The sequence below is a fragment of the Pelodiscus sinensis genome, chromosome 2, assembly GCF_052426305.1.
Source record: "Pelodiscus sinensis isolate ZL-2025 chromosome 2, ASM5242630v1, whole genome shotgun sequence".
Classification (NCBI taxonomy): domain Eukaryota; kingdom Metazoa; phylum Chordata; order Testudines; family Trionychidae; genus Pelodiscus; species Pelodiscus sinensis.
In genome coordinates, this window is record NC_143053.1 from 246,375,915 (window position 1) to 246,399,084 (window position 23,170).

Sequence of the window (23,170 nt, forward strand, 5' to 3'; positions counted from 1 at the left end):
GAGCTGCTTTCAGGGGGAGTTGCAGGCACTTCGGCAGGGCCGGTTTTTGCCCATTATTTGTATTTCACCGGTCAGCATTTCACTCTGCCCAGCTAGTAACACATTTAACAAAAATAAAAACTATCCCCCTTAAAACTGCTCGCCTCTGAGCATCACGGGAAATAACGCTGCAGAGCGGGATCCGTGCAAAGCGCCTCCTTAACCCAGTTCCCCAAGTACCGAACCCCACCCTGGAACCGCCCAGGGAACTCAGGCTGCACCCGCAAGACAACCAAAGAGCGCGACACTGCGCCTGCGCCGCATCGGCTCCCCCAAGCCCAGCCGATCGTGCGGCTGCAGCGTAGCGGAGTACGCATGCGCCTCGAGGGATGGGGCACACTGCGCATGTGCGACGAGCGGGGGCTTGGCGCCGCTGCTGGGCCCGGTCCCCACCCCCTCCTCGGCGCTATGAGTGACGGGTTCCGGAAGGCGGAGTCGGGCACGCAGGTGAGGCAGCGCCCCCTGCCCTCAGGGCAGGCCGTTCCCTCAGCGCCGCACGGCCCCTTGGGGGTTTGGTTGTGGGCGGCCGCCAGGCCTGGGGCAGTTTGCCCCGCAGCGCCCTGGGCGGCAGGTAGGGGTGCCCTGCGGTGGGGCGGGCGGACAGGCCCTGCCCAAGGCGTGGGGTGGGAAACCCGGAGCTCGCGGCCCCCTCCAACAGGCGGCGTCCTAGCCCGGATTTGGCGGAGCGGTGCGCGCCCGGGCCGCTGCCGGCAGGTGTTGGCGCGGCGAGCTTAATTTCTGTGGCCGCAAAGGGCATGGACGGGCATGGACGCGTGTCCCTAGAACCAAGCAGCTGTGGAAGGGCTTTGCTGAATAGGGATGAAGGCAAAAGTCCGGGCTTGTATTTCACCCTCCCTCCCCCAAATACAGACACCCCCTGTGCATTTGTACAACCTCCGGCTACATCTAGACTGGCATGATTTTCTGGAAATGCTTTTAACGGAAAAGTTTAACATTAAAAGCATTTTCGGAAAAGCGCGTCTAGATTGGCAGGACGCTTTTCCGCAAAAGCACTTTTTGTGGAAAAGCGTCTGTGGCCAATCTAGACACGCTTTTCCGCAAAAAAGCCCCGATCTGATGTCTACACTGGCACTTTTGCACAACAGTTTTCGGAAAAAGACTTTTGCCTGAATGGGAGCAGCACAGTATTTCCGCAAAAGCACTGACAATCTTACATGAGATCGTCAGTGCTTTTTGTGGAAATTCAAGCGGCCAGTGTAGACAGCTGGCAAGTTTTTCCGCAAAAGCAGATGATTTTGCGGAAAAACTTGCCAGTCTAGACACAGCCTCAATGTCAATAACAGCACTGTCCTGCTGCCAGGGGTTCTCCTCCTGGTCTAGGTAACTCACCTCCCCAAAAGGTGGTACAGGTTGAACCTCTCTAGTTTGGCACTCTTGGGACCTGACCAGTGTTGAACCAGAGATTTTGCCAAACCATGAGAGGTCAATATTGTCTAGCAGCAGTATCAATCCTTCTACTGCGCACTGGGCTCTGAGAAGACATTTAGAACTAAGTAACAGCACAGGACTCTGAAAACCAGGACTAGTAGCTGTAAACAAACTTAATGGGAAATGTGGCCACACCAATGGACATTTGGCTAACTAAAATCATGCCAGATCACAGATGTTGCTGGACTAGAGAGGTTCAACCTATAATTGGGTCCACAGAAGAATTCTTTGATCAACCTAGAGCTGTCTGCATGCAGGATTAGGTTGGCTTACCTGCCTTGCTTAGGGTGAGGATTCCCACCCAGGAGCTCCTGAGTTACCACGCTAATGCTGGCACCACTGTTCCCTGTAAGCTTTGCAGTTGAGCTGTCACCAGAAGAGATTTAAATGCTGCTCAGCTGATTAGCACAGCACTCTCAGCTGACAACATGTGTTTGGTAGTGCACATCCGCACATGTCTTGGGGCACATAACAAAATGTTTTCCACACATTAATGGAAAAAATTAGAGGGCATATTGGCTGGCTCCCACATTTTTCATAGCTCTGAGTGGCATAGTTAAGACCTCACAATAAACTTTGGGGCTGTGTCTACACTGGCGTGATCTCGTGCAAAAGCGGCCACTCGTGCAAAAACTTGCTGCCTGGCTACTCTGGCCACGTGTTCTTGTGCAAGTAAACTGACGTTCTAATGTATAAAATCAGGGCTTCTTGCGCGAGAACCCTGATGCTCCTGCTCAGGAAGAAGCCCTTTTGTACAAGTGCTCTTCCAGAAGAGGCCAGTGTAGACAGGCAACATGAATTTCTTGCACAAGAAAGCCCTATGGTTAAAATGGCCATCAGAGCTTTCTTGCGCAAGACAGCGTCTACACTGGCATGAATGCTCTTGAGCAAAAGCACATCTCTTGCGCAAAAGCACATGCCAGTGTAGACGCTCTCTTCCGCAAAAGAGTTTTTGCGTGAGAACACGCCAGTGTAGACATAGCCTGTGAGACTTTTGTTCACCTGAAGGGATGTGAACTTAGGGATGAATGAATTGTAGCCACTTGAAGCACTTTTTTTTATAAACTTGGAAGAGTTAAAATTGACTAGTTAAGTTGTGCTCATAGCAACAAGGCTTATGTTTAATTCTTCATCTACTTTTTTTTCACTCCCTCCGACACTTCTCTGACCTTGTGACCCTGACCAATGCTCTTAAAATCTTGTTGTAACACCGTGTCTCATAAGTAAAGAATTCTGTGCCAAACAAATAATTCTTCAAAAATATCATAAAATGTCGTTTTGTAAAAACAATGACATAGAAGTTATAAGAGCCCGTAAAAGGGATTAAGTGAATTCTGATTAAGCAAATAGTTTGTGAAAGGTAAGCACTCTCCTTTTTTGAAGTGGATCTCTTAACACTTTTAATCACTATCTGATTGTAGCCTGCATAGCATATACTGTATTACTTAGAAATGTTACATATTATTGAATGGCATCGAAAAATGTGCCTGACAACACAGAAAAACTCTGAAGTTCTACTGAAGCACCATTAACTCAGTGAGAGTGAGACTCCTAAGTGATTTTTTGAAAATTTTATCCACTGTCCTTGACCCAGCAAACTTATAGCTTAAGGTCCCTATCCTAAAACATTCACATGGGTACATTCCTTTTGTCCACCGAGACCCCATTTTTTTGTACACCAATAGTAACATTACATTTTATCACAGTGAATTTTTTAAAGTGCAGCTATTCAGAAATGTCTTAAACACATTTAGGCTTACTCTTTTTTACTATGATAGATATGTTGTAGGCTTGCACAGAGAAAAATACTAGAAGGTAATCAATTTGTGGAAAAAGGGTAAAAGTTAAGTGAAAAAGTAAGCGTCCATAATTAAAGTATGGCATGATGGTCTCTTTAGTGACCAAATGTTTCTGTATCTTTTCCAATTTTTCCTATTCAGTTACTTATTTAGCAGTGCCGTTAAAATGTTTATAAAGCCATTCACAACTAAAGATAGAAGGATGTGACTTCTGTTATTGCAGATCAGCACTTTGATCATTACAGATATTTTACCCTATTCAGCAGAAATGTTAAGAAGGTAAAATGAGACTGTAATGCCAGAATATAGCCAACAAACCAGGTAATCCCAGCTCTCACTAAAAGTTCCATAGATCTTTAACTACAAATAAAAAAGTCTCCTCTTTTATATCTTATCTAAACATAGTTTTGCTTCAGGCTTGTTAAGGGTAGCATAGGCAGACTTTTCACAAAGTTTGTACAAAGTTGTTTGTTGATCCTGTCTTGAAAGCCCACAGTGCACTGCGTGATACCAATGAAGCAAGTATCTGTCAAGATTCTGCTTCAAAACTGGGAGTAAACATAAGTTTCATAGAAACGCAAGAGGATTATCATGAATGAATTGTGAATAATCTGTGCAGTGCTCATGATAAACACCTGTAGTTATTTACAATCAAATATATAAGTATTCAGTTAACCACAGGTTCATATTTAAGCTATGATGATCAATGCATCCGATATTTTCTGAGGACTAATGACTGAATGAAAGGTATTGAAACAATCAAGTACCACTTAACTAATCCCCAGGAAATTCCCTGTGTAGAACATATTTGCTATTCTAAAATGAAAATTGAGGAGGGGAAGAAAATTTTGTTTGGTAGAACAAAGTACTATAGATAGTCTATTTTTTCTAGTAAGTAGCAGCAAAAGAATGAAAGCGGAAAGAGGTAAGATAGCAGGAAAACAATCTAGTGGATTAGTGAATATATGTTGTCTTCTGGACATACATAAAATGTTTGTAAATATGATCCATTTGCTAAGAAAATGTCTCACAACTAAGTAAAATGTGTTAAAACGCTTGTAGAGTTCTTGCTTATCATGATGTTCTGGTGAATTTCACCTGGCTGCCCTCATATAAAATACAGTAGAACTCCAAAAGTAATGGTTAAGAGAAAGCAGATTCACAAAGGGGAAAGATGCAGTGCAGAATGATGAGAATGGAGAGATCATAAACATTGGAGGGATAGACTCCATCAGCACGAGGAAACGGCAGCAGTGCAGTAAATGAGCAGGTTATATTCAATCTCTTCCCTGATCCTGTTTATACAGAATACTATAATATTTTTTCCAGTGAAAATTGATAGCAGTTTGCACTGTTCACCAAATTGTAACCATAGATCCAACATATACAAGTATTTCATGCATTCAACAAATGCATGAATCATAGATCCAATATAAGGTCAATTAAAATATTCTGTTTTTAATGGGCATCTCATGAGACTTATCAACACACTAGAACAGAGCAGTTACAAAGGCATATACACGGTACTGGTCTCTTCCATTAACAACATGACAGTGAAAGTGTGTTACATAGACTCATGTCATAACCTCTTGAAGCAAATTCATTGTCACTTAGGAGGTTTTTTTTACTACCATTAAAAGAAAACACAGAATTTTTTTTTTTAATTTAGAGGAAAAATTGTCCATCGAATATGGTGTCAGGGAGAGAGAAGCAAAATGCAGGACAATGTAGCACTTTAAAGACTAACAAGATGGTTTATTAGATGATGAGCTTTCGTGGGCCAGACCCACTTCCTCAGATCAAATAGTGTAAGAAAATAGTCACAACCATATATACCAAAGGATACAATTAAAAAAATGAACACATGAAAAGGACAAATCACATTTCAGAGCAGGAGGAGGAGAGAGAAATGTGTTCTGGGAAACCATGTTTAGAGTTATGTGGTAAGTGTCCAAATGATGTGACTAGGAAGGAGGTTTGATACACTTGTATAGAATTTATTTCATTCTAAAAATCATTAATTTAGAGCTTATTAAAGATGCTGGATAGACGGTTATGGAGACTAAAATGCTCTGTCTTCACAATGTGTACTCTTGCAGGAGTGCAGCTTTTTTGCCAGTGTACTTTAATTCATGCATGGGAGGACATTTCTAACTGTGGGTGAAGTATTCCTTTCTTGAATTGTTGGCCTCTTCATTGAGACTGCCAACCATAGTGCCATTTGTTATGTGAACACCTGTCCCTATAGGAACAGGCCTGAGAACACCCACTTTCCTTACAAAGGCTGTTGAAAGCCATCGTGACTTTTGATCACTACTAGCCTGTGCTATGTTCGATCAAATAACAGTGAGGTGATAGGATCTGTAGCCCATCAGAGTCCTACATCTAATGTAAGTTGAAATATGTAAGCTGCTTTTACTTATAAATGCGCTGAGGGATTATACGACTCAGGAGAGTGATAATGGGAAATACAGCCTTTCACCTTCAAATCACTAGTCTGAAGTTACTCTCTGATGGCTCTTATAAAAAGAATCTTCATTCCTTTCATCCTATAAAATGGCAACATTCCCACATTTCAAAGACCTCTTCTTGCAGTAGTTTTTTCTGCTGGTAGCTCTTTCTTGTGGCTTTGTAAATATAGGTTCTTACATGGTACTTATCGCCATGGAATCCTGGTGCTCGTTGCTAGGAGAGATAGAAAGTCAGCATCTGTTGCTATACTGTCCACTCTCTGAACTTGCACATGTATGCAGAAAGGCATTTTAAAATCAAATTAATCAGATGACAGCTATCATTGAAAATACACTACATTCTATAGTTCTGTTTTATGTTATACACTTGATTCCCATGATTCATTATTTTTAGTTAACACGTGTTTTTATTTTTTGTTTTAAAAGCTACTTGCACGACTTGAGGGCAGAAGTTCTCTGAAAAATCTTGAACCTTGTCTATTTGCAGATGAAGGATTTCCCATTCACGGTAAAAAAAACAACCACATATGTTATCTTAAAAAACTGTAGAGTATCAGTGTAAGTTTGTCTGTCAGGTTACCTTTAGCATTCAAATAGATATAAAATCCTGAACCCAGTGAGAGGATAAGTGTTGACTAGGGATGTAAAATCCCATTTAATTAGTTGATCAGCTAAACTTTATGAAACTGATTAAACAGAGATGGACTGGAGTGCCCCTGCCTGCGCTGGGCCAGGCCCACTGCAGATGGGGGCTGCTCCAACAGGACTGGCCAGTAAGGTTGGAATGACACACATTTAATGGATTGAAAACTGGCTAACTGATAGGTCTGAAAATATAACTCTAAATAGAGAATCATGTTTGATTGGGTGTGCCACTAGTGGACTCTTGCAAGGATCAGTTCTTGGCTCTGTGCTACTTAGCATTTTATCAATAAAGGAAAGGTGATCATATGTCCCATTTTGGCCAGTACTGTCCCTTTTTTAAGCTCTGTTATGGCCATCAAGACTTATTAGACAAAAGTGAACTTCCATCCCATAGGCTCTTGCCAATTTGATCAATTGGCAGGAGTAAATAGGATAAATGCCCACCGTTATCAAAAAACGTGGTGTGCAGAGTAAGGATGTTAAGTTGCGTTTAATCAGCTAATAGAGTAGTCAATGGAATTTCCATCAACTACTTGATTAGTTGATAATGGGGGAAACTGCAGAGCCGCATTAGGTCTGGGCCAGACGGCTCTTACTACATTTAAAAGGCAGAGGCATGGCATCTAGGGCCAGGCTCGAGCCAGGACAAATGAGTCCCGGCTCGCGCTCCATCCCCTGCTATGCCTCTGCCTCCCTTGTCCCCACCAGTGGAGACGGTATAGGGGAGAACTGGCTTTTAAGCCAGCTCTCCCCAGCTCGGGCTCCTGCTCCCACCCTTGCTGCCTCTAATAGAGGCAGCAAGTCGGGGAGAGAAGCGACTGGTCAACTAGTGATTTCAGTTTCCCAATAAGCCTAGGCTTATCGGGTAGTCGACTACTCGACTAGTTGCTTACATCCTTAGTGTAGAGGAATATGTAGACAGGTGGCAATTCCAACACTTTGTGGCAGAGGGTGGGAGGCACAGCTTACCATAGGTTGTGGTGGATTCTCCATCACTGGCAATTATTAAATCTAGATTGGACATTTTAAAAGATATGCTGTAATGCAAATAGGAATTAATTTAGGGTCTTATGGCCTGTGTTGTACAGGAGGTCAGACTAGAAGACAACAATGGTCCTCTTCTGGCCTTAAAATCTAAGAAATCTATAGTAATAAACAGCGTACATATTGATTTGGAAAGCAGCAAATAGAGTAAACTAGAAAGAATTTTGAGTGAGATGGCTATGCTGTTACGCTTGTCTAAGGGAATTTATAAAATTAGGCAGTAGTGCCATGCTATGTGACCCTGGTGCAACTGCATCTGACTCTTTCTGTGCACTTCTGATTCTTCCAAATTACTAAGAGCATAGGGAAAATTAGAATAATTAACAAAATGGCAATAAAAAGGATCATGATGATTGAGAAAAAGAAAGTGTATATGTCTAAAAAAGAATAATTGTGGAGCATTTATGTATAGCTTTTAGACAATACGTCCAACAATATGTGATCCATGATCCAAGGAACTTTCAAACTCAATGGAACAAAGGTCATGGCTGGTTGGGAGAACAGGGCAATGTCAGTAGGACAATGTAAATCACAATATGGTTAAGAGGATTGTTGTTTTTTGAAGATGGAAAAATATGGAGATGATATAGTTGACTAATTTCTTTTAGACTTGGTAGCAAAACTGGGAGATCAACAGGAGGCAATTAAACGAGTAAAAGATGTTGAATATCAGCTCAGAAAGATTATTCCATGGTAGTGGATAGCATGAAAGAAAGAATAAATCTAGTTGTAGGAAAACTGGCCAGTATGATCTTACAGTAAATTGTTACAGTCATATTGCAGGTGTATTTTAAGGCCTATCATACATCTGGAGCAGCTGAGTAATAATCAAGGAGATATGGCGGCTTAGAATTGATTGAGAGAATTCATGGAAAAGATTTGAACCAACTGTATTTCAAAAGGTTCTTCTTAGAGATGGTTTGAAGATAGGGAGGGCAGAGGGCATGTGTGGCTCCCCCTCACCTAGATCAGTGTTCGCTGTATGAATTCATAACCTAAATTAAAATTATCCATTGGCTTCTGCAGCTCCTCTTTGTACCATCTCAGTGTATGGGATTTTACTAAGAGATCAAACTTCTCAACATTTACTTTTGTAAGATTAAACAAATATTTGGTTGAGAATTTAATTCTGCAGTTATTTCCAGTGTGAAACCATGAGACAGATTCACTGTACCAACTGCTTTTGGGGGTCCCTCCTCCAGCTCCCTGCATCAGCAAGCTGTCATACAGGTGATACTTTTTAGTTCAGTGACGTTTGGACACTTTCACAATAACGTTGAATCACGTTAGTGAAGTTTTCTTAGGTAAGGACAATTTTCTTACTCCATAATAGCAATAAAAACAATTAGTGAAATTGATAAGCACTTTTAAATAACACCTTGTAAAGATTGCAGAAAGGATAACTTCTCCTTTTTTAAAAATAAAAAAGCCACTGACTTTTCAATCTTTTTTTTTTTTTTTTAACTTCTTGGACGCAAAGTCCCAAATCAAGATTTACTAGGGATGATTTCTTTCCTTTCCTTTTCACTGGATGGAAACCAAAATAAAACCAGTCTTAATTATGTAGGTAGAGCCAAATGTGGCTTCACAAGTGGAGTTGCACAGGATGTAAACTAAATACGGATTTTGACCTATATTAATTAAAATGTATTTTTTGTTATTCAGATCCTTAATATTACAAGAACAATCCTAGTCAACATTGTCAGGGCTGTTCCCCACTCTGGCACTCCAAATGCAGAAGGTGGGGGCCCGCAAGAGACCTTAAAAATACCTTGCCTCTATAGGGCTTCTGCTTAAAAACTCCTCGAGGCCACAGACTGCTTGGCCTTGGGAGGTAGCTGCCACCACCAAGTAAAACAAAAGAGACCCCTTTCTTCTTGAATCCAGGAAGGATGCACTTGGACTTCTTCCAGAGGGGTATCTCCAAGCTCTTTTACCATAAGAAAACTCGGAAAAAAGAGAAAATAAACTTCAGTCTCTGATTGTTGACCTCTCAGTCTTAGGCTTGCATTCTCAGACACAGACCTCCTGTTTCCTCCCAGGACACAAAAATCAAATCGCCTTAAAAAAGGTGATTTTATTAATAAAAACAAAAATATATACTTGATAAAGCATACTTGGTTACTAAGGGTTACAGAGCAACTATGAAAAGAGCAGATTAAAACACAGAGAAAAAAAGATGTCTCTGGGCACAATTTAAATAGTAAATTGGGAGGGGGGGAGCACATGGATTTTACACACAAAATAAAGAAAAACAGCAAAACAAAGAAAAATAACCTGATTGCGACTATACATTTTCCCTCTACTCATGATCCATGCTGATCTGTACTTCAAGGCCTAGTTCACTCCCATGTCCAATATTTTTAATAGGCCTGATAATTCTGATTACTGAATTATCCCTCCAGCTTTTAACTTAGAATTTTCACACAAAGAGAGCAGACAAGGTATGTATATGCAATTCAGATTTCAGCACTGTATCCCATTGGCTCTTCTGGCTCCCTGCCAGTACCTTTGCTAACTACTTAAGTTTAACCCTTTAGTCACCAGATGCTGGCCAGCACTAAATAGTGAGGTGGCAAAATTTGCAGATGATGCTAAACTGCTCAAGTTAGCATCAAGCAGACTATGAAGAACTTCAAAAGAATTTCACAAAACTAGGTGACTGGGCAACAAAATGGCAGATGATTTTGAATACTGATAAATGCGAAGTAATGCATGTTGGAAAGCATAATCCTAAATATATGTACAAAGCGATGGGGACTAAATTAGTTGTTACCACTCAAGGATATATCTATGCTGCATTGCTATTTTAGGATACCAGAGGTATGTCTATGCTGCATGGATATTTTGGGATACCAAAATAGCTACCCCACATTTATTCAAGCCATCCGTTATTTCGAAATATTTTTCAAAATAACGGGTGCGCTATTTTGTCATCCCAGTATACCTTCATGCACAACATGCCAAATTTCAAAATAAGCTATTTCGAAATTGCATATCTTATTTCAAGTTTAGGGTGTTATGTAGATGCATCCCAAGAGAGAGATCTTGGAGTCCTTGTGGATAGTTCTCTGAAAACATCCACTCAATGCGAAGCAGCAATCAAAAAAGCAAACAGAATGTTAGGAATCATTTAAAAAGGGATGGAGAATAAAGCAGATAATATCTTAGTGCCTGTAGCTATGAACGGGCCACTCTAGTTTGTTTAATGGTTCCACAGCATTGGAGCCTTGTGGCACCCATTGGCTCCAGTCGCTGTTTCCAGCCAAGGGGAGCCACAGGAAACAGCATGACCCAGGCTGCTGCTTCCTTTGGCTCCCCTCAGTTGGAAATGGCAAACCAGAGCCAAAGGGAGTTGCTAGGTTCCATGGCTGTGGAATTGTTAGATAAACAAACTGGAGTGGCCCAAAACACTGCTCTATGTAAATCCATAGTATGCCCATATCTTGAATACTGTGTATAGATGTGGTCACCTCATCTAAAAAAAAATATATCTTAGCATTGGAAAAAGTTCAGAAAAGGGCAACAAAAGTGATTAAGGGTATGGAACAGCTGCCATATCAGTAAGACTGGGACTTTTCAGCTTAGAAAAGAGGAGACTAAGGGGGGATATGATAGAGGTTTATAAAATCATGTCTGGTGTAGAGAAAGTAAATAAGGAAAAGTTATTTACTTGCTCCCATAACACACAAACTAGAGGTCACCAAATGAAATTAATAGGTAGCAAACAATAGGTAAAACAAACAAAAGGAAGTATTTCTTCACACGGCAGTCAACCTGTGGAACTCCTTGCCAGAGGATGTTGTGAAGGCCAGGTCTTTAACATGGTTCAAAAAAGAGTTAGATAAATTCATGGAGGATAGGGCCATCAGTCGCTATTAGGAATGGTGTCCATTGCCTCTGTTTGTCAGAAATTGGGAATGGGCAACAGGGGATGGATAACTTGATTATTACCTGTTCTGTTCATTTCCTCTAGACACTGGCATTGCACACTGTCCAAAGACAGGATACTGGGCTAGACTGACCTTTGGGCTAACCCAGTGTGGCCGCTTTTATGTTTAGAGCCCAGAAAATCTGCAGATATCAACTTTATATCTGCAGGCATCCACGGATGTGGATGGAGATATCTGTGGTTCATTTTTGTGGATGTAGATACAAAATTTTGAATACACAGAGGGCTCCTCTTATGTTCTGATTTTAATTAAAAGAATCCTGTAAGGCATTTTTACTCAACTGAATCTATATACTTGATGTTTTGATTTTTGTCTAGCTATGTTGGTTTAAACTTCTGGTGAAAATCCAACTTTCCGTTAGTCCTCTCGCTTTATTTAGTTTTATTGTTGTAAATTGTCCTGGGCATGTTACCGTGCCTTATATGTGAAGTATTTCATAAATATCGTCAGTGAAAATTTTACTTTGTTTATCATTCAACACTGTAGTGTTTAAATAAATTATACAGGATTCTATTACAAGCAACCACATATTCATAATGCATAGTCAGAACACTAGAAAAGTAGCAAATGTTTGGAGCTGCTACTATATTCCAGCCACAGTTCCTAATCACGAGGGAAATGTGCCTTTAAGGATACATCAGCATACTAGGTAATATTTTACTGTATTTTTTAATAGTGAAGTGGAAAAGGCATGAACTTCAAAAATAATCTACCACTACTGTCAATCAAGTTTCTCCCTACCAACTTTGAATATCAAGCTGAGGTGTGGGTGTTAATGTACAGCTCAAATCTTCAGCTTTAGTATGACACCCAAAATTAATTTGAAGTAAACATTTCCTCCCCCTACCCTTACTTACAAAAAGTAGAAAGTAGTGACAGCCTGTGCCCAATTTCCTAAATGACTAACCTATCATTGTCACAAAGTGTCTGACAGTGTGAAAGCTGCAACAGCCTCTCATATAATATGTATAATATGTATTATCACCACTAACACTAAATACAATAATAGCCTGACTAGAATTGTTCAAACTGGGCTGCAGAGCAATGAAATAATTCTACCAGCATTTGCTAATTAGTAAAACTTAAGACATCATTGCTGCTATATGCTTTCTGAGATAGAATAGCTAGAATAAAACACAATATTCTAGGTGAAGACATCCCATTTATTTATATAACAACATTTGAGAGAGTGTCTACACAGCTACGTAATCTGAACTCCTAGGGTTGCCAGGTGTCCGATATTCACCCGGACAGTCTGGCATTTTTGCCTCCTGTCTGGTAAAAAATTTCAGTAAATACCAGACACCTAAGATGTCTGGTATTTTCTGATTTTTTTCCCCGGCTAGGAAGTGAAAATGCTGGGTACCTGGCAACCCTACAAAAACTCAGCGCCCAGCTTCCCCCCCGCCCTCCGAGCCACTCCCGGCCCCCAACACCTCCATCCCCATGACCCTATGCTTACCTGGTTCCGCAAGGCTGCTGACACGAAATGGCTGCTGGCAAAAAGACCAAGGGGAAGCAATGACTCCCCTGGGTCTTGGTGCTCAACCTCTCCCCTGTTCCTATCCCTGCACTCACTCTTAAAGGGGACATGCTGTTTTATTTTATTTTATTTATTTATTGCTTAATAAGTCTTGGAGTCCTTTTTTTTTCTCAACAACTTTGGTCTCCCCCCCCCTTTTTTTTTCTTCAACAGAATTATTTCCCGGTTTTTTTGGGGGGGGGGGGGGGAGTGTTCGGTATTTTTGTTTCAACCATCTGGCAACCCTATGAATTCCCCTTGCATCAACACCCCAGTTGTGCTAATGTAGGGCTTGGACCCACAGTCCAGGATACTGCAGGCATGGAAGGTCCAAGCCCTATTGCCTCAACTTGACTTTGGTCCCAGGAGTCCTCTGGATGTATCCCAGAGTTCCCAGCAGAGGAGGAACAGTGCTGGAGGCAGCCAGTGCAACATCAGGAAGCACCATTACTGCCCAGCAAAGCACATTCCTTCGTCCTGTTCCAGTGCCTTGCTGCTGCATGGAGCTTGCTTGGAACAGGGAGCAAATCTGACAGACAGGAGGCAGCACCTGGCTGCCAGGATGTTGGGAAGCTTCAGGGGGTAGCCAAGTTAGTCTGTACAGGATAAAATTAAAAAACAACAAAAGGTCTGGTAGCACTTTATAGACAAACAAAACATGTAGATGGTATCATGAGCTTTCGTGGGCCCAGCCCACTTCTTCAAATGACTGGAGTTTGCTTCCCCAAGCTCTGCTGCTCCCCTTCCCTGCAGGGCAGCCTCGTAGTCCCACTCCAGTCTCTGGCCCTTGCTCCCAGGACTCCCCCCTGTGGTGTAGTGGAGGTGCTGTCTGCTCTGTATCCTGGGGTCCCCCTGCACTGTGATGTGTGAGTCCCACTGACTCACCCACATGTTGTGATGTAGTGTCAGTACCTTGCTGGTTGCTATACTTGAGTGGTGGGCTGTGGAGGACCCCCACTGGCGATTGTCTGCAAGCACGGCCTCAGGACAGTGGCCAAACCTGTTACCTGTTCTACTTGTTAACGGAAGAGACGGGAGAAAGGAAGTGTGTGCTAGGGGAAGGGTCAGTCTTGGGCTGGGATCATGGAGGAACCAGTCTAAGGAGAGAGCTGGAATCTAGGGGCCTAGGGACCCCATCTCAGGGGTCTGAGGTATCCTGGCCCAGACTCCTGTAAACACATCACGTCTATGCTGTGCTGTATCCTGGAGAAGCAATAAACCCCCTCTATTCTACCGGCTGGCGCAGTCTGTTCTTGCTGCTATGGGGGTGCAGGATCGGGGGAACCCCAACTGCACCATCACACCCCCTTCATCTATGTGGGTTCCATATATGTTGGTGCCCAGAGGCTGCATGCACTGTAAGGGCAGTGAAATGGGAGCCAGCTTCAAAACTTCCCCACAGCCTCTTGCAATGGTGACACTGGCTGTGGCTCCTCCTCACTGTGGGGAAGTTTGGGGCCTCTCGCTCACCGCCATGACAGTGAATGCAGTCTGGCTGCCCTGGCACACACAGCCCAAAAGAGAGGCAAGTGGAGCGTTGGAGCAAAAATCAGAACCCGGAGCAGAACCATGTAGCTGCTCTGCAGGGAGAGGGAGCGGCAGAACTCCCAACTCAGCACAGCCAGGGGAAGGAAGACTCCTAACATCTTGGCCCCTCCATCTCCCTGCAGGGCAGACACTTGCTCTCTGCTCCATTCTTTGGCCCCAACTCTCTCTCCCTGGGTCAGCATGCATACTCCAGTAGTGAGTGTGAGCCAGCCGCAAAAATTCTCTGCAGCCAGCGAGGAATCCCGTATCCCTTCCTCCCAGAGTTTAGGGATAAGGGATTCCCAGAAGGTGCTGGAGTACACTGCACCCCAATTCCTGGAGCGCACTTCACCACTCTGCAGCTGGCAGTAGCCAAGCTTGGGAGGGAGGGGGGATGTTTTCCCTCTGAAAACTTCAAAACTTCAACCAAAAAAAGAAACAAAAACACCTCCAGTGAACATCCAATTGTAAAAATTAAGACTTGCAAAGTTTTATTTGAATTGTTTGACAGCCCTGGAGACTGATGTCCTAAGTATCCTAAGAACCCAGGCATATGGGCATTGTCCTGTCAATGTGATTCAGCCTAGAGGTGGAGAGCCCAATTCTCAGGTTAGACGGTAATTCAGTATAACACCTCGCAAGCTGCAGCCGTTCTACTGAGACAAGCCACCAAGGGAACTAATGACGCAGTTTATGTACTCATTCTCCTTACCAGCAGCTGAGTGCTATCAATAGCACCATCACAGTTAGGAAACAGGGTGACCAGTAGAGTTTTCCCATAGTGCAACACGTTTGTAGGACTAAAGTGTCAACACCGGGTAGGGGTGGGGAGCAATAGATATGGGATTATTTTGATTCAAGTCAGTGCATTGCAGTGTGGATGCCAGAGCCCTAGGTTCAAGCATGAGTAAGAAAATCTTTAGCATAGGGTTAAAATGAATTGTAGCTGCTTAAGCCAAAGGGTTCACTGGGTGTGAGTCAGCTGACTTGCGTTTCACTAGCTATAGACTTGCATTATCGTGTAGACATAACCATAGTGGCTTCAGAGTTTCTTACTCCATTCCCTATACATATGGAATAGGTATGCTTTTTTTTTTGAGGGCCACTGTACTTTGAACAAACGTTTTCATTGATCTGTTCACAGAAACACCCAAGTATTTTTCCTGTATGGTTACAACTAATTAGAACCAACTTATATTTGTGAATAGTCCAGAATGTTCTTTACATCAACTTGAATTAAACAGTACTGAATTTCATCTGATATCAGGCTGCTCAATCTGATATCAGGGCATCAATCTCTAGTCTTGAGTAACCTAATTAGTTTTGCATCATCTGGAAACTTTGTCATACCATTACCACTTTTTTGTGTGTTATAATTCATCTACTTTGAGAATTTCCTAATATTGAAATCTTTTGTTAACCATCTTTTATATTAAATTGGCCATTTTTTTCTACTATTTATCTTAGTCTCTAATAGTACAGTGCTACTTATCTCAAAGTACTACTTATTTCCTCTCTTTTAAAGCACTTTCAGATCTAGAGATGAAAATATAACAGGTGGCATTAATATTTATTACTTTGTTTCCTCAACAGTCTCTTGTGAGAGACATTGTCAAACGCTTTTTGAATGTCCAGTTGTCAGCCAGTTCTCCCTTCCTCTGTTGTGTCATGGTTTGCCTGCTCTGATCCACAGGGGTCAACTTCCTCCTCTTATCTTACTGTAGCAGCACAGTCGCTTTCTTCACAAAAATCTAAATTTATAAATGATGCTATAAAGGGCTTCTCATTACATACTGGTTCTTATTGTGGGCAGCCTCTTTGATAATCACAAAGACACAGAAGTTCCCCGCTCCTTCAAGTTTTTTACAGTCCAAAGTCTACTTCTTTTGAGGGAATGGATATTAACTTCAAAGTCCATTCCAGACGTAAGTCATACGCAACAATCTCCAACAAACTTCAGAGGGAGTTAGAATAAGATGTCTTGTCCTTAGCTTAATACTAATAAATCCTCAGATAAACTTTTAGAATAATATTTCATGTAATTTACCATATTTACATGAAAACTTCCAAAGAGTTTAATTATTAGGTCATAAAGGGCCCTAATACTTGTTGTGAACTCTTCCCCCAGAGCAAGAGTTTACAGGAGGTAACTTTACACGAATACACATGTACACTCCTAAAGGAAAACATCTCTTAAATTGACAAAAACAAATATTCACTTCATAGAATAGTTGATAATTTTCTTAAACTCACCACTGAGAAGTATGACACAAGCCTATGTTCATTAAATCATTATGGAGCATTGTTGTGTGTTTTTAGAACAAGCTGTATTTCACTTCAGAGGTGGATGAAACAATTCTTAATGTTTAATTGACAAATCCAGTAACTGAGCTACTCTGAGAATTGTCACTGAAGGTAATGGAAGTCTTGTACAGAAGCCAAAGGCTGGACAGAGCCTATACTTTTTGAAAAGCACTCTTTAGGAGAATACACATTCTAAAACATTTCAGAGACTCAGAGAAGGAACTGGAGGAAATGACACCACTCAGCATATTTAAAAGGAATTCTTCATGTCAGATTCATATTGTAAAATTATCCCGTGATTGTTGGAATGTCCTCAGCATAGTATATGTGACACACCAGAATAGCAGGTGCCTGAAAGTAACAGTGGTAGACATGGCAAACTTGGAAGAGGGGGAGAAAGTGAGGATTTAGTTATTATACTGAATAGTCCTCATCCATAGTCTAGCAATGTGAGGTAGCGGTATTCAGCACAAATAAGTAAACATTGACTGACCCCCAGACCTGACTGTAAATTTTGAAAACATCAAAAATTGAGAAAAGTAGAATTTCAATTTGAGAAGACATTGCTGAATTTCATATAGTCTTATATTATGGAGAGAAAGTTTCCCTATATTGCTGAAATGGATAGAACTATCACATCATGTGTAAATTACCTTTAACACTTCCAATGTGTGAAGCAAAAGTCTTAATTCCCTGCTTCTTCCCTTACCCCAACTTCTCCATGATAGGCTGTATACTTGTGAACAATAATAGCTTAGGAAAGTTGAGTAATGACTTGAAAAACCCTATTAATGCAGACAGGCATCAACATGTTGGTGCAAAGCTGCAATTAATTCTCTGATCTTGCCTTCCTCCTCTGGAAAGTTCTTATCCCGTTTACACTTGCCTAGGTCATGGAAATGCAAAGCTTGCTGCAGTTACAGTTGTGCCATTTTAATTCTGCCACTGTAGAACAGTTAAATGTCCACATTACAGCAGATACCAAAATGTGCGGCACCCTACATCAGGAGTGAGGAACCTTTTTTCTGTCTCGGACCATTGACCCACAAAAATAGTCAATTGTGGGCCACTCACCCACCCCGGGGTGCATGGAGGGTCAGGGCTTCCCCTACACTGGGGCAAACTGGTGTCTCCAGGCCTGTGGCCAGGTGTGTATGCATGTGAGGCTCACCAAGGCTCATTGTTCCAGCCATGCGGTGGGGAGACAAGCACCAGGGCTGAGGGTTCCCACCCTGCAGTGGTGGGAGGAGGTGCGCGCTGAAGCTCGGGGTTCCAGCCCTGTGGCAGTGAGCTGCTCTCTTGACACTCAGAGCTGCAGGGGGTGCCGCAGGCCAGATGAAATTAAGCAGTGAGATGGATGCACCCCATAGACCATAGGTTCCCCACCCCTGCCCTACATGGACATTATCACATACCATAAGGAAAGAATCATAACTTTCTAAAGTGGAACATCATGGCACTCCTTCCTTTCTCTTATGCCTTATGTCCATGTCTTACACAAAATGTACAGTTTTTCTGTGTTCCCTTCATTGAAGTTGCTTTATGAAGAACTTTTTAATTAAATGATACTTTAGTATGTAATAACCAGAAATAAACCTTGAAAACAACAAGGAAACACAGTTTTAAAATGAGGCAGTGCATTGGAAGGCAGCACACAATAGCATAGGGGATCAGAGAGAGGCTCCAGTTCATAGGCAGGTAAACATCCTGCCTCTGCCTCTTCTTGTTTTTTTCTCCTCCAGTGGCAGGTGTCAGGGCTCAAAGTTTGTGGCTGTTAGATGGCTTGAAGGAGCTGGGCTCCCAGGTGCAATTGTTCTTGCTACTGTGAGCTTGGGATAGGGAATTAAATAGGGTTTGGCAGGAACTTATGATGGTATTGCCAGTATACTGTATTGTCCAGTGGCTGCAGAACATGGCTGGGTCCTGGTTGAGGGCATGGGATTGTTTGTGTGTTCACAAGCAGCATGCACTGCAGCAGAGAATTCTGCTTCTGCATTATCCTCCAGGAGTTGTCTCTGCATGTCCCTTTCTTTCTCTAGTGTCTTTTGCCATAGCAACACAGTCTCTGGACACTTCCATGCTCTCTCTGGATACCTCCCTGTCTCTCTCTCTCTCTCTGATCTCAAATGCAATCTTCAGCTCACTGTTGGCTTCAAGTTCTTCAGGAGAGTCTACAGTGAGATCTGCAAACACCTCATCCTGAGTTTTCTTTCTTCCTCAAACAGGCTTCTTGATCACTGGCAATTTTTAAATGAAGATGGGATGTTTTGTTCTAAAGATCAGCTCAAGGAATTATTTTGGAGAATGTCTGTAGCCTGTGTTATGTAGAAGGTCAGTCTAGTGACCACTGGTGACCCCGCTTATCGTTGCCTCCTTCCCGCCCCCGCGTGGAGTGCAGGAGGCACTGAGAGGATGGGGGGAGGAGCAAGGGCTGGGCATGCTCGGGAGAGGGTGGAATGGTGTAAGAAGAGGTAGGGTGGAGCCCTGGAGGAAGACATTGAGCAGGGATAGGCCCTGGGGCAGAGCTAGGGGAGTACTCGCCAGCACATCAGAAACTCAGCACCTATGGTTCCAGATACCCTGCGTGTGCAGCCATTGCTCGAAGATGTAAACTGAGAGTGTTTCTGAGTCTCCAGCTTCCACCTCCATTAGCCATACTGCCCCTTTTCCAAAATGGCAACCAGCTTTTATGTTGTTGGTCTGCCCTTTGCCCCTTTGAATAAGACCTTTCTTTGCCTCATAGTCACCTTGCACATCCAGCGTCAGGACAGCTTAATGGGGATGCAGAGAGGATTACTGTCCTGTTTGCCTCCAGATATCCCTCGCTTACCCTTCCACCGCTGTATAAGCACCTTCAAGGCACAGTCAAATTGCAAAGACAGCCTAGGAATATAATTCCCAATGCCTCCCCAAAGCCTTCAGGGCACAACTGCAAATCCAAACAGCATACACCATACCCCCAAAAATCCCAGTCTAGCCACCAGACACACAGCAGTTACAATCTCTGATACCCTTCCCCCTCAAACTGGAAAGAATCGGAGGGAGGAGAAATGAATAATAGCCACCTTACTCCCAGACACGTTACATGCAGCAGGCAGACACTGAAGGACAGGGATTTATCAATGGCTGAGTGGTTGGCTAACTTGCACCAATTCCAAGGTCAGAAGAGACTATTGCAATCATCTGGGTGCTGCCCAGATGGCAATGAGATCTAGGGTTTTGACACAGCTTGAAGCAAGTGTATGAAGCATTTTGTAAAGGCTGTGGGAGTAATACTACTGTAATGCTGATAATATTGGAATTCAGGAGCAATTGGGACAATCCTGGCACTGTGCCAGCTTTTAAACTGTAGTGGGGATAGCTGGTCAACTTCACTCCATTGCAGTGGAGAGTGCACAGCTGAACAGACAGGTCAATAATGGGCACTGCAAAGCAGTGTGAGATAGCAGTTGGAGGACTGTCAAAGTAGCATGCAGCATCATTGCATCTATGAACAATCAGTTGCATTAATTCAGTTTGCATCAAACATGACACATTTCAAAAGAGGACTCCAGAGTTTGTGATAAACACAGAGTTAGTTTGCGCCAAAGAATTGTGTCATGTACAAAGGCATTTGCAGACCCAACCAACTTCAGTTCATGTAAACTAAACCCCTCTGTATAGACAAGACCTAATTAACAGCAGGTGAAACTTAATTGTGTGTGTTTGGGATGGGAGTGGGAAAAGAAAATGGAAATGATGTGTTCATGTCCAGTCATCAGTACCGTATGGAGCTATTAAACTATCAGCCACAAAATGGATTTTTCATGGGAAATGTAATTTTCATTTCTGTTTCATAACATATTGCATTAACCATTGTAGTAATCATTTTAATACATACTGATACCGTGGCATGAAGAATGGAATTTTTTCAAGGCTAACTCAGACATCAAGATTAGGCAAAACAATGCAGGATTGGGGAGTGAAAAGTCAAAACAGTTGGGGTTTTTTTAATTTATTTTAGGTGATCTCTTTATTTTATGTTTTAGGCCTGAATACCTCTAGCATGTGTTGAATCTGTAATGTATATTCCCGCCTTCTTTCAGGGACTTGAGTAGGACAGGAATGGGAGGAGAAGGGAGTGTTCTACATTTGTTCTACTTGTCAAAACATCAAGAAGCCACAGAGTTCCTTGGGCTAAAAGTAGTTTTGATGAAGGTGTAGAAATTTGGTTTAACTGTAATTAGTCGATGTAGATCAGAGGGGCTCAAAATGGTCTTCGGGCCAGATTTTCAGAAGAAATTAGCACTTGCAGCTGTCTATATAATAGCAGCTCGCAGTGAAGTAAATGAGTTGTAGGTGCTCATCAACTTTGAAAAATTGGGTCAATAAAGACTTAAAATAGTTTGTAAGCAATTCATGCTCCATCTCATGTGTTTGTTTGTTTTTTTAATTTGTGTTCTTTTGTTATTCAGGAGATGTCATTGAATTCCATGGTCCAGAAGGAACAGGAAAAACAGAAATGCTTTATCACCTGGTAGCACGCTGTGTCCTTCCAAAATCAGGAGGAGGACTGGAAGTAGAAGTTATGTTCATTGACACAGACTACCATTTTGATATGCTCCGCCTAGTTACCATTCTTGAACACAGACTGTCCCAAAGCAAAGAAGAAATGATCAAACAGTGCCTTGGAAGGCTTTTCCTTGTTAACTGCAACAGCAGCACTCAGTTGCTTCTCACACTTTACTCTCTAGAAAACAAGTTTTGCACTCACCCTTCTCTCTGTATTATGATTTTAGATAGCATATCAGCTTTTTATTGGATAGATAGAAGCAATGGAGGGGAGAGCATTAACATTCAAGAGATGAATCTGAAGAGATGCAGTGAATTTCTTGAGAAGCTAGTACGAGAGTATCATTTGGCCCTGTTTGCAACCACACAAACAATTATGCAGAAATCTTCAAACTCCACAGAGAGCTCTATTCTTTTAAAACTTCACTGTGAAGCTGATATAGACTATAGGCCTTATCTTTGTAAATCATGGCAACAAATGGTAACCCACCGAATATTTTTCTCTAAGCAATGTAATTCTAGCAGTAGCAAACCTTTTTCAATTGTTTCTTGTCACACCAAAAAAAAACAAGTCATAAAATGTTCATTTAGTGTTGCAGAATGTGGAGTTCAGTTTTAACTTCAGACTGTCTTTAAAACTAGTAAATCTTGGTATGTCACAGTTTAAATATTTTTTTTAAAATGTTAAATTTATTTTATCACCAGCATTTCAATATCTCAAACACAGAAAAGAGCAAAGTAGTTTTTAAAGCTTTGAATTTCTGCACAAGGTTAACTTAAAATAGAGAATGTTGAAACTACTTGTATATGGTTGATGCATAAAAAGATTAAATCAAGATGACTAAAAGTTTAGGGCATCTTTAAGTCCTAAGGTGCTTACGTAATGTACCATTAGATCTATGTCATCATAACCATCTGCCAATGACTTATCCTAGTGATTGTGTTCAGGCAAATGTTAGCTCTTTGTAAATATTGATCTTAATCCATTCTCATTGGCATGGAGCTATATACTGTGCATAGACCCTGTGCTAGGGATTCGCCTCCTCCAGGAAGAGTATGTAGTGTTGATAATGGTCCTCCTAGCCAGCACTGCCTATTTATCACATGGCCCTGTTCCTCAACTTTGGGACTGCAGATGCTTGCAGGAATAGGGATGGCAGTCACTGCTCTGCTAGTGATCTTCAAGTATCTGGGGTCCTCACAATGTTGAGGGACATAGGACCATAGTTGACTGATCTTAGGAGATTGCCCAAGGCTCCTGGAAGTTGAAGACGGTCCTAGCAAGTAGTTAACATTTGAAATAAAATTTCTAGGTTACCTCCCCCTCAAAAAAATCTTGAGGCAATATCTCTGGGTTTTATGGACCAAAAGGCTGTGGTTGCTTACAACCATAAGCAACATGATTTATGTAACTAGGTTTAGAGCCTCATTTGTTATCTCAGCCACTCTTTGGAAAATCAGTCTAGAAATTCTCATCCCAGTGTGTAAATACCAAACATAGGGCGTTCTTACTTTCAGTTGCTCATCAGTCCACTACCCCATCTCACCTTTTATGTATTATTTCTATGAAGCCAAAAGATCATATGGACCATCATAATGCTAAAATGTATTATCAGAAAGCTCCTTTATATTTATTTTCTTTTGATCTAGGTTTTGTATCATGACTTCCACTATTTGAGCATTCTTTGTATTCTACTATTTCCTACACACTATATTTTAATAAATAGACACACAAATGTGAACCATATGATTTGAAAATGGCAGAGGAGAAGACTCCTGGCTAAACAGCATATATTTCTTCATGCACTCTATGTTCAAAGCAGTATGCATGAGTTAGTTAGTCAATCATACAATGTCACTTATTGC

The 23,170-nt window shown here is 41.9% G+C and overlaps 1 protein-coding gene across 1 annotated transcript; it reads left to right on the top strand.

The window, feature by feature from the left end:
* The first annotated feature begins 410 nt into the window (after positions 1–410).
* On the top strand, positions 411–23,046 carry XRCC2 (X-ray repair cross complementing 2). Its single transcript, XM_006129322.5, has 3 exons — positions 411–486; positions 6,185–6,266; positions 21,208–23,046. The coding sequence occupies exons 1-3, from the start codon at positions 448–450 to the stop codon at positions 21,921–21,923; spliced, it is 837 nt and encodes a 278-aa protein (XP_006129384.3). The 5' UTR covers positions 411–447; the 3' UTR covers positions 21,924–23,046.
* The last annotated feature ends 124 nt before the right edge of the window (positions 23,047–23,170 follow it).